A 12,215-nucleotide genomic window follows, 5' to 3' on the forward strand; every position below is an offset into this window, starting at 1 on the left:
ATGTGGTTTAACACCGCTGCTCCTCGGGGCTTCGGCTGTCAGTCCGTTAAATCTCGAAGTCCCGCCCCAGAAAACTCAGTCGGCAAACGGGCCAGTCGATCAAACCGGTCACTTGCTGGCAGATCGGCGAGTTTCAGGACTCACTAGCCAGCGCAGTCCGGCAAAAAGCGTGTGTGATATGTTTCCGTGTGCAAGCAGATACCGCGGTTGACTTCATGAATGTTTCTGTCTGTGTGTGTGTGTGTGTGTGTGTGAGTGAAGGGCAGCTGTGAGAAGAAGGATCGGTGCTTGCGTGTTGACGTGTGTGTGTGTGTGTGTGTGTAACGCGCTTTATGTAAGTCCTGAGCACAGTGCTTGTGTGTTTCTGTTTTTGTGTTAAATACAGTGGAGTTCAGTTGATCTGTGGCATGATGTGTTTATTCTCTATATGCAGTATTTCAACAGTAATCTCCATTTTCCAGGTTTGCGCTGCAGTAGTAAGCTCTTTCAAATTTTCATCTCGGCCTGAACAGAGGAGGAGGAGGGAGGGGGGGGTGGGGGGGGGTCTCACAATCTGAACCTCAGCTCAAATCGAACCCTTTCCCTTTCCTTTCCTCGCCCCAAAAAAAAAATACAGTCTGGAGCAGGTCAGTAGGGGTCGGACGTGAAGGTGGGAGGGTTTTAGGGGATTTTAGGAAAGGGGCGAGCAGTGGGTGGAGGGTGGGGGGCGGAGTCAGATGATGAGGAGGAGTTTGGCTAAAGGTGGAGTCTGTTTATGCGTCTCCCCGTCTTACACGTCCATCAAAACAGCTCTTTAGGTAGGGAGGCTGCATCAGGGGGAGGGGGCGGGGGGGGAAGGTCAGAGTTCAGGGTTCAGAGTCTGTTCATGTGTGTGTGTGTGTGTGTGTTGTGTGTGTTTTGGCCCCCTCCCCTCCCTGGTTCCTTCACAAGAGCTCACATTGCTGCGGAAGAGGGGAGTTCAGAGACTCGGGGTTCAAAGTTCGATCGTTTTTTTTGTTGTTGTTGTTGTAGTTGTTGTTGTTGTTGTTGTGTGTGTTTCTGGCCGCACAACCTTCCTCTCCCATCACAACAGCTCGTACTGCCGCAGGTGCATCCGCTGGATGATGTCTCGACAGTCGTTGAAGACGCGGCGGATGTTTTCCGTGTCGACGGCGCAGGTGAAGTGGGGGTAACAGTAGTGCCGCCCGTCGCCGCTCGCCGTGCTGATCCTCTGCAGGCGGAGGAAACACAACATGATGAAGGAAAAGGGGATGAAGTCATTGATTAAGGAAATTTGTGATTAAAGAAAGTCGTCATGTCGCCTCCTGTTGTCTGCGTTCAAAACTGACCATCAAAATGAACTGGAAGGTTTGTACTAGTGTGGAAACGATTTGTCGATCAATATATATGTATATTAGGGCTGAACAATTTTGAAAAAATATCTAATTGCGATTATTTTGACTGATATTGCAATTGCGATATGATTTGCGATATTAGAGGGAATGATCATTTTTACATCATTATTCTCATTTTCACTGAAAAACGTATTAAAATGATTATGGTGTGATTTTTGCGGGGATCTGTACCAAACAAAGATGTTTTCTTAAGTCTGTAGAATATGATGTGTAGGCCAGGACATCTCTGCAGCACGACAATATTTAATTTAAAATGGTATTTTGATATACATTTCGCCTTTAACAAATATTGCGCCTCCTGCGATTTGAAAATTGCAGTAGGCCATATTGCGATTTCGATAAAATTTCAATTAATTGTTCAGCCCTAATGTATATGTATATGTAATATAACATTTGTGAAGCTCTCTCTGTTTCATACCATTAGATAATGAATACTTTGGGGTTTTTGGGCTGCTGGTCAGACCAAGTAATTTTAAGAATCACTTTGGGCTCTGGTAACTTGTGATGGACATTTGTCACTATTTTTGACATTTTATACACTAAATGATTCACCGATTAATCCAAAAAACGAATTTGATAGATTAATCGATAATGAAAATACTTGTTAGTTGCACCTGTTCACCTGTTTCCTGTGACACTGCAAAATGCAACACTGTAGCTTTCATTGAGATTTTTCCCAAAATGAACTACAAGCCCTGACGCGCTGATGATGTCACTGCCACAGTCCTCCAATCATTCAGCGCAGCAGCAAGGCTGCAGCTGTAGTTCTCTTGTACACTGTTAAAACTTTGCCAAAAAAATATGTTGCTTCACCTCATTCATAGCTGATGCGCCTCAGTGTCCCAAAATGTCTGAAGTTCAAGCTGTTACTAATTTATAATCAATTATTAAAAAACCCTCTATGGGAAAATGAATGGCGATTTTTTTTTCTTTGTAGGCAAGAAGCAGATACTGTAAGTTGACACCTTCCCTCCCCATAAATATTTCAAAGTAAAAGAGTTGCTAATGGACTGTTGAGGTTTTCTCAAGCAGCGACGAGTGTCGCCAATTTCTGTTGATATTTCACAGAATGGCATAGGTAGTTTTATTACATATTGCTTTAAAGCACACACACACGTTCTTGGTCAGGCCGAATTTAACTCACTGCAAAATAAATTCATACACAAGCAAACAGGTTGCCTCTGCACCTACCAGGAATTCATCTCGTATGAAGTACTTTGCCCTTGTAACACGTGGATCTTCTCCAGGCTCCGGTGTCGCTGCAGGAGGAGAGAGAGGGGGAGGAGTCAGGAGGAGAGAGAGGAGGAGGAGTCAGGAGGAGAGAGGGGGAGGAGGAGTCAGAAGGAGAGAGAGGGGGAGGAGTCAGGAGGAGAGAGAGGGGGAGGAGTCAGGAGGAGAGAGGGGGAGGAGTCAGGAGGAAAGAGAGGGGGAGGAGTCAGGAGGAGAGAGAGGAGGAGGAGGAGTCAGGAGGAGAGAGAGAGGGAGGAGTCAGGAGGAGAGAGAGGGGGAGGAGTCAGGAGGAGAGAGGGGGAGGAGTCATGAGGAGAGAGAGGAGGAAGAGTCAGGAGGAGAGAGAGGGGGAGGAGTCAGGAGAGAGAGAGGGGGGAGGAGTCAGGAGAAGAGAGAGGGGAGGAGTCAGGAGGAGAGAGAGGAGGAGGAGTCAGGAGGAGAGTGAGGGGGAGGAGTCAGGAGGAGAGAGAGGGGGAGGAGTCAGGAGGAGAGTGAGGGGGAGGAGTCAGGAGGAGAGAGGGGGAGGAGTCAGGAGGAGAGAGAGGGGGAGGAGTCAAGAGGAGAGAGGAGGAGTCAAGAGGAGAGAGAGGGGGAGGAGTCAGGAGGAGAGAGAGGAGGAGGAGTCAGGAGGAGAGAGAGGAGGAGGAGGAGTCAGGAAGAGAGAGAGGGGGAGGAGTCAGGAGGAAAGAGAGGGGGAGGAGTCAGGAGGAGAGAGGAGGAGGAGGAGTCAGGAGGAGAGAGAGAGGGAGGAGTCAGGAGGAGAGAGACGGGGAGGAGTCAGGAGGAGAGAGAGGGGGAGGAGTCATGAGGAGAGAGAGGAGGAGGAGTCAGGAGGAGAGAGAGGGGGAGGAGTCAGGAGGAGAGAGAGGGGGAGGAGTCAGGAGGAGGGGGGGGACGAGTCAGGAGGAGAGAGAGGGGGAGGAGTCAGGAGGAGAGAGAGGGGGAGGAGTCAGGAGAGAGAGAGGGGGGAGGAGTCAGGAGGAGAGAGAGGGGGAGGAGTCAGGAGGAGAGAGAGGGGGAGGAGTCAGGAGGAGAGAGAGGGGGAGGAGTCAGGAGGAGAGAGAGGGGGAGGAGTCAGGAGGAGAGAGAGGCTGGTGAGACCGACTTTCTCACAACACACAATCTTTAAGTTACAAGGAAACGACATTTGGATGATTGGAGGGGCGATTGGTCAAAAATCTGTGATGGTATTATTGGTTGAAATTTTTATGTACACCTACTGGTATCCATGAAGTAACCACTAAAAATATTACGCTTTCCAGGAAGTAAAAGTAAAAGTTATAATAATTAATTTTGATGTAAAAATATGAGAACAAAAAAAAATGTGTAATTTTTTTGGGGCATTTATTGTTAAAGTGTATGTTATGATGTAGAAAATTAGCTAACAAGGTCGTTTTTCATTTGATTTGGACTTCAATACCTCACAAGTATCTACGGTGACCTCTTGTGGCTAAATGCACTAACTGCACTCACAGATGTTTTCTGAAAGGATGGACAGATTTTTAAAACCTCAAATTGAGACTCAAGAGCTCGTGCACAAGAACATGCATGCAAACTCATGGATTTTCACAGTTGTCTATATGATATGTGGGCCTAAGACAAAAAAAAAATACAATAGTTACATTGTTGTATTTCTTAATATAAATGGGATGGGAGGCGCCTGTAACAGTGAGGGAATTCTTTACAGTGGGACATATTTGGGACAGGTGGTGAAAACTGGGACATCTTGGTGTTTTTCAGAGAGATGAGTTTCCAGCTGGGACTGACCTGGACAATCTGGTCACCCTACTTTACAAACAACTATTACATTGTTTGTAATAACTGTAGTTTGTTCCCAAATGAGATATTCACCATTTGAAAATAAAAAAATGACAACTACTCTTACAAAATGTTTGCTGGTACGAATTTAAAACAAGTTATGGACAGTAGATAACATCCTTGGTTGACAAAATGATAACACAACGACAGACTGGATCCACTATATTTCGGAAGTGTTGAATGATGAACTTCGGGTGTATGATGAGCCATTAAATGACAGTAACAGTGTACCGGGTGAAAGTTACAACTTCTACAGTGTTTGCAAGTAGATATAGCCGCTCACCGTCGTCAGGTGTGGTGTAGCGAGCAAATTCAGGAAAGTATTCCTCGATTTTGGATTTCCCTGCCAGCACCTTCTCCGCTAGCAGGTCCTGTTTATTGAGGAACAGGATGACAGAAATGGTCCGCAGCCACCTGGAGAGGACAGACAGAACTGTCAATCAGCCTTCAACACCCGGCACTCAACACGCAAACTGTCTGAGTGTGAAGAAAAACAAGAGAACTGCCTGAATCTGGACAAAATGCACGCAAACAGGACGACGGCTCTATCAACAAATGACATGAGAAATGGAGATACTTGCTGGTGAAAATAAAGCAAAACAAAATCACCAAATGTGTGTCACATGGATCCCCAATTCAAACAAGCCAATTAAAAAGCCTTTAATATCATGAAATGGCGTTCTAATTTTTGTACCTTGAGACTGCTTGAGAATGTGTTTTTTTTTTATAAATTGGAGATCCATGTAGGCAAACCTTTGGAAATTAACTTTTTCCACCAGCAAGTATGTCCGCTTCTAATGTTTACTGTGCTTGAGTTTATCTGAATGTGTGAAAGTGAGTGATTATGAGAGAGAGAGAGAGAGAGAGAGAGAGAGAGAGAGAGAGAGAGAGAGAGAGAGAGAGAGAGAGAGAGGTCCTGTTCTCCTCACCTGTTGTTCCAGATGTTCTTGAAGAGGTTGAGCGCCTCCTGTAAACGGTTGGTCTGATTGTCCTCTCTGATCACCATGTTGTAACTGCTACTGGCCACCACAAAGATAATGGCTGTTACATCTGAGGACACAAGGAGAGACAGAGAGAGGGTTTAGGTAGATGGAGACAGAGACATGAAGGAAGGAAGGCAGAAATAAAGAAAGAAAGAAAGAATTTCAAAAGGGCAGAGAGAGCAAGAGAGATACATGGGAGAGACAGAAGAAAGAAATCATCAGATACAGGAAGAGAAGAGTGAAAGCAGAAATAAAACAGTCTTGTTACCGTTAAAGCACTGGATCCATTTCCGGCGTTCATCCCTTTGACCGCCAACATCAAACATGCTGTGTAAAAATCAAACAGGAGACGTCACAACATGGGGTTAACAGGTCAAATACCGCCATCTTGTGGAGAAACTGGAAATCGACGCTTCTCTGAACTGAGTATCAGTCAATGTTGTAAGAAATCTGTCCTGTTCTCCCATTGTCTTAATGTTTTATTTTATGGAGATGTGTAGCTGATTTTTGAGTATACACATAGCTGCATTTGGCACTTTTTGACGCCAAACCTGTGTGTCTTCCCTTCTCTCTGTTCAGAATTTTTTTTTTTTTTTTTAACTCACTGGAAATTGACTTTGTCCACTTGGAATCTCGTCTCAAAGATCCCTGAAGTCAGTACTCTGCACCGTAGCAAATCCTGGTAAAAAAATAGTAAAAATCACAATAAACAAAAGACAATTCAGATTATGAAGAAACGAGAATGGTCCAAGGTTTTAGGATGTCTTGCTTAAACTGCAGAATCTAGAACAAGCTTAACATGCCAAGTTGCCTCTCTGTCCTGAAGTTATTTTCTAGATCAGGATGCTACGAGAAAGCCTCGGAGAAACTGGGACGTGGGATTTTTTCTGCCCCCATGTCTAGGCTGGAGTGGGGCAGCTTGGGTAAGCTTGAAAACCCCACACTTTACATGAGGCTTTTTCAGATAAGATAAGATATCACTTTATTAATCCCCTTGGGGAAATTCGGGTGCCACAGCAGCAACACCCTCAAACACTGGTGTGTAAATTTAAATGTGAATAATGGTCATTAGGGATGTCAAGCAGTTATGGACCAAAATGTCAAAGTTACATTATTTTCATTTTAAAAGTTCTGCCTTCTGAAATAGCCCCAGGAGAAAGAAAACTAGATATATAAATATACTGCAGGTATAATAATAAGAATCGCTCACCTGATCTGTCGGAGTGTAGTCACTCTGTTTCACAATATCAATCTTGTCTAGAAAGCTAAAAAAAGAGAGATAGGAAGGTGCAAAACATAAGAAACCATTACTGCAATTTAACTGATGAGTTAGTGGCTACATATTGTGGCAAACCTACATAAATATATACAGTATATATATTGATGGATAGATGTGCTGATGGACCACAATCACCGTCACAAAAACTTTTATCAACCTACTTCACTGAACAACAGTTTAAACTCTAAACACGACATTGTACTTTTCTGCAAATGAGGATCTCCCCTTTAAACTTCTTTTCAACAAGCAATCAGCAAGATGAATAAAATAAAATGTGTCATTATCATATAAAACCAACACCTAGAATACCACAGCACCACAGTTTGGCTGCTGTTTGAACTGTAGCGGTATTTTCCCCCAGAAGTGTTAAACGGCACGGTGGAAAGGCCTTGAACGCAACATTTAGACCATGTGACTGAAACTCTCCATTGAAACTAACTGAAATTAAATTCTGTTACAGGGAGAGGCGTCCTCCACTCCCACTCCATAGTGAGGGAAATCACCAAAGCAGAGGTGGGGACTCTTAAGTCACACATTCTGTGTAAAATCTATTTTAATTCCTCGAGATTTGACTTGATGCATGAATACAAGACTTGAGACTGGATTTGACTTGGATTCTGCTGACTTGTACTTTGATGACTTGAAAAGGTTTCTAAAGTCTTGACTTGAGACCTTGTGTTTGTGTAAATGACTTAGATTGAAAGTGAGGAGATTTGTTCCACCAGACGACTGAATTTAAATTCTGTTTTCTGAATTTGTATGGAATGATTTAAGTTATTGAAGTTGAAACTGATTATAGAAATCAAACTCATGATGCTCTGACCAAGTTTTTATCCTATTAAAACCATATTGCATTGAAAAGTCCTAGATATTTAGTTTTCTTTAAGATATTAAATTGATACTGGACTCTTGATTTGTTCTGACTTGACTTGGTGTTCTACATTTAGACTTGAGACTTGTGCCTTGAGCAAAGTTGACTTGGTCACACCTCTGCACTAAAGCATAGAGCACTCATCCAAAACTTGTGTATCAGCGTACGGGCCAGAGAGAAGGCATCAAACTGCTTCACACAACACAACAGATACCTAGAAAGCATCAGGACAACACAAGAAGTGAATACAAACTGTGAGTCCAAACAACCATACCACATACCAGTCTTCACTAATGTACAAAGCATGGAGTAGTGGTGTGGTGTGGTGTGTGTGTGTGTGTGTGTGTGTGTGTGTGTGTGTGTGTGTTTTTGGAGCAGAGGGAGGAATGCCAGGCGGGTGGCGGAGCTGGAATGTGACACACAGCGTTGAAATGTGACAAGACCAAGTGCAGGTAAGACAGGAAGCAGAGCTGGAAGAAAAAAACTGACGGACGGAGTGACTGACTGGGCTTTCTGGGAGAGAGGACAAAGGGACGAGGAGAGGGAATGGAGATGGAGAGAAGGGGGAAAGAAAGGTGTGTGTGTGTGTGTGTGTCTGCATGCATCCATGAGGCACACACCACACACACAAAACAATGATAACACACACACACACACACACACATGTGGGCATGGGTTAAGTGCATACTCGTTTGTTATAGCAACATAAATGGCACACACACAACATGCCATGGCCATGTCATGTGAGAGAGAGAGAGAGAGAGAGAGAGAGAGAGAGAGAGAGAGAGAGAGAGAGAGAGAGAGAGAGAGAGAGAGAGAGAGAGAGAGAGAGAGAGAGAGAGAGAGAGAGAGAGAGAGAGAACATAGGGTGTGGGAAAATTATGAAAAAATAGTAGTAGAGTGTGTGGGGCAGGAAGGAGGAAGTAGAAAGGGAAAGGTTGACAGGAGGAGGAGGGAGTGCTAAAGGAATACTCCAATGTTTTGGAGATCAACAACTACTGACAAAATAAATGATAGCACTTTTCATCTCTGTGTGTTAAAAGCAAGATTTTAACGTAAAAATACAACATTAACTTTGTGGCTTGATTGAGTTTGATTTGATTGGCTCACAATCAGAGAGAGAGTGTACGGTGGCCAGCAGGGACACAATTTGAGCACAAGCAAAGATAAAAGATTGTATATAAATGAGGAATTGAAATGTTTTTGTCTTCAAAAGTTATGAACCAGTGTGGCAGCTGCTTAGACGAATTGTACCAGGATTTTGAGCTTGGTAGGTCTTCATTTCAGAAGTGACAAATCAAAATTTAAGAGTGAAATCCAAAGTGTCTCCTAAACAGCAGTGAGCAGCGCTCCGCCCAGAGGAAGCTGGACTCACCAGCGTTAGATCTTTTCCTCTCTCGTCTCTTTGGTTTCCTTTGGTATAAAGCATCACAGACCGTCCGGGCCTGTGTGACGTTTACTGACATCACCTTACAGGATTTCTGGGTATTGAAGTTCAAATTTTGCAAACAGTTACGTCTGGCTGCCATTTGGAGCCACCAACGTGCGAAGTCACCTTAAGTATTTAGTGTGCTAAGTTAGCTTGTACAGTCCACTAAACACACACACACACACACTCTACTGACCCGCTGCATGTATCATGAATGAATTACATAAATACTGAAAACTCAGCAGCGAAACTAATAACAATCTTCTCGTCTCTCAACAGTGAGTTAAATCAAAGAGCTTAATTGCAAAAATCTGTGGATTCCTTTAAAGAGAATGTGAATCAAATAGGGGAACGGAGAGATGGGTAGAGAGAGAGAGAGAGAGAGAGAGAGGATGAGGGGCACAGAGAAAGTGCACGTGCAAGAGGGACAGAGAGGGAAAGTGCACGTGAGAAAGTGAAAGAGAAACAGTGAAAGAAAGAACGAGGAGACAGAGAGAGAGACAGTGCACGTGAGGAAGAGAGAGAGAGACAGAGACAGAGAATGAAAGCGTAGTGGTGTCTGTCTGACATTACAGAGCAGATTTCAAAAATAGCTCCCCAGCGCCCTGGCCTCCAGCACGGTTACCATGGAGACCCAACCACAGGCGCTATTAATAGTCTATCAGCTCCCAATCTACCGTGGCTCCAGAAAGAAAGAGACAGACAGACAGACAGACAGACAGAGAGAGAGAGAGACGGACAGAGAGACAGTGAGAGAGGGAGAAAAGAAAGATGGAGGAAAGCCAGAGAGGCCTGAGCTTGTGTGTGTGTGTGTGTGTGTGTGTGTGTGTGTGTGTGTGTGTGAGATAGAAGAGGGAGGGAACAAAAGACTGGACTGTACCATCTTAACCGCCTCAGACAGGGGGGTTCCTCGTCTCACTTACACCGCAAAAGAACAATATTATGCAAAAACGGCCATTCAAAGCGCAGGTAATATCCACCGAGACTGATTTACTGACAAAAATGCATTAAAGTCACAGTCTGCTCGGTCCATAGTGGAGCAGAGCAGCTTTCCTCCTCACACATCACCCCTCTTCAAACTATCCCTCCGATCGCCCCTCGCTCTCCAGATGACTCAGCCACCTGCCATGTTTGCTCCCCAACACTGCAAATTGCTGCTGTTACATGAAAACTACTTAACTCCAATTTGGGTGTATTTTTGTTTTGCCCTCTCTTCTGATTTGATCATGAACATTGGCTCTGTCTGTCACGAGCTGGTTTCGTAACCTTTGAGCTGTCGAAACCGGTTCAGAACGGCGTTATGCAATCTTAAAATAAAAAAAAAATACACAGGTGTCAAATTAGGATATACTTCTTCTTCTTCTTCTTCTTTATGCCTGACAAGCTTACGTTTTGGAGATGTAAGGGGAAAGATGCTGAATCAGAGGAGATAAGAGGATAGAAGAGTGAAAGAGAGGTGGCAGTGTTGACACGCATACAGACGGAGATAATCAGACAGCAGAACGTGTTGTCAGTGTACATATCAGCCACAGAGCTGCTGCACTTCCTGGTTCAGGTTAGACTGCCCCCTCAGCCGGTTTACTGTAATTCAACCAGTGCATTGTAAAACAGTGTGTGTGTGTGTGTGTGAGAGTGAGAGAGAGAGAGAGAGAGAGAGAGAGAGAGCTGTTTCATACATATAAATCAATAAAGAAACCTATTTTTTTTACTGAATGTTGTTATAAGGTTGTATAGAATAAATACTGACAAGACATTTGTCTTAAAAGAGGCATGTTACTATATAGTTGTCTTGGAAGTGAGGCTACCATGATGTTGGCTCGGATAAATGCATATTATTGCACGTAATGAAGTTGGCTCCTAAGGGTGTGTTCACACCAAGTATGTTTAGAGCGTTTTATTTGAGCTCCGGAGTGTTTCCTCCTTCAGTTTGGTTTGTTTGGCCAGGTGAAAACATTGCCATTCGAACTCTGGTGGCACCAAATAACAGCACCGAGACGCCTGAAAATGTGAGTCTCTAACAAGAGAACTGCTGTGCGGTTTGTTAGGAGTGAGAATGTAGTCTGAACAAACTACAGGAAACAACCCCAAAAACGCAAGGTTTCATGGGTAAAAGGAGACAGATATTGACATCCGATGGCCAGGAGTTCCTCATGCTTGGAAAGTGTAGAATTACAAAATGAACCGAACACAACCGAACAAAAGCCTAGCGTAACAAAATGAACCGAGGGCAAACACAGTTGGACTGACGCTCATATTCAGCTGTTTCTTCATGTGTTCTTAACTGTTATGACCACCAGAGAAGATAAATTATTGCAAAGAGCGGAGACAAATCCATCATGCTTAGCTGAAGTTACAGGGACTAGAATTGGGTTGATTTTGACTCCTCCCCTTTCATAATCTCTAACCTGGCCGGATAGCAGGTTGCCAAAACTCTATCCAATAAATGAGCTACTTTTGAGTCCATGTGACTTTTGTTTACAAGCCCTGGTTCACTTGTAATTGGTCAGTGTGAACCTAAACAAACCAAATACAAACTTTTCCACCATGGTTCAGACCAAAAGAAACTAACTGTAGGTGTGATCGAAATCCAAGTCACTGTACCATGAAGCTTCGTTGTTTTAGACTAGCGTGAATGTAAGAATTTGTCTTTTAGGTCATGCTATTCTGTCTTAGGAGCCGTGTTGCCCCAATTACTGAATAAGGGGGATGTACACTTCCTAACACGGCTGCAACCCCACCTGAAAGAATTCAACTGTTATCGATAAATGGAGAGTTTTAGTGTCACATGGTTTAAATCTCGTTTCTGAGGCCTTTCATCCCCACCGGCTGATACATTACGGGGGGAAAACAACACTTGGAAGTCCTGCTACCATGAAGCCGGCCTGGCAGAAGGATACTTACTACTGCGCACAGTCGATTAGCTGGTACTCGTTGGATCTCTCGTAGCACGCCTTGACCCCCTCGTCCTGCCACAGTGTCTTCGCATGGTCGTAAAACTCCTGAGAGAGAGGGATGAAAAGAGAGAGATGAAAAGAGAGAGAGAGAGAGAGAGGGGTGAGGAATACAGGAAGAGAAAGGACAGGGGGAAATGTGAAAACAGAGAAAATAGATAAATGGTAGGAGTGAGTGAGGGGAAGAAGAGGTGGAGAGAAGAAAGAAAATAAAGTGATTAGCTCTTTCTACAACAGGGCTCATTTACTAATATTTCTGC

General features: G+C 44.0%; 1 protein-coding gene across 1 annotated transcript in view; it reads right to left on the bottom strand.

The window, feature by feature from the left end:
* Positions 1-401: 401 nt before the first annotated feature.
* The window catches only part of gnas (GNAS complex locus), a 36,034-nt gene continuing 24,220 nt past the window's right edge, over positions 402-12,215 (bottom strand). Inside the window, exons 5-12 of the mRNA XM_071923660.2 lie at positions 11,906-12,003; positions 6,636-6,690; positions 6,031-6,104; positions 5,694-5,752; positions 5,372-5,492; positions 4,726-4,856; positions 2,586-2,653; positions 402-1,210 (exon numbers count right to left, since the gene is read on the bottom strand). Of these exons, the coding sequence (XP_071779761.1) occupies positions 1,064-1,210; positions 2,586-2,653; positions 4,726-4,856; positions 5,372-5,492; positions 5,694-5,752; positions 6,031-6,104; positions 6,636-6,690; positions 11,906-12,003 (753 nt within the window). The 3' untranslated portion in view covers positions 402-1,063. The remainder of the gene's footprint in view (positions 1,211-2,585; positions 2,654-4,725; positions 4,857-5,371; positions 5,493-5,693; positions 5,753-6,030; positions 6,105-6,635; positions 6,691-11,905; positions 12,004-12,215) is intronic.

The sequence above is a fragment of the Centroberyx gerrardi genome, chromosome 14 (assembly GCF_048128805.1).
Source record: "Centroberyx gerrardi isolate f3 chromosome 14, fCenGer3.hap1.cur.20231027, whole genome shotgun sequence".
Taxonomy (NCBI): Eukaryota; Metazoa; Chordata; class Actinopteri; order Beryciformes; family Berycidae; genus Centroberyx; species Centroberyx gerrardi.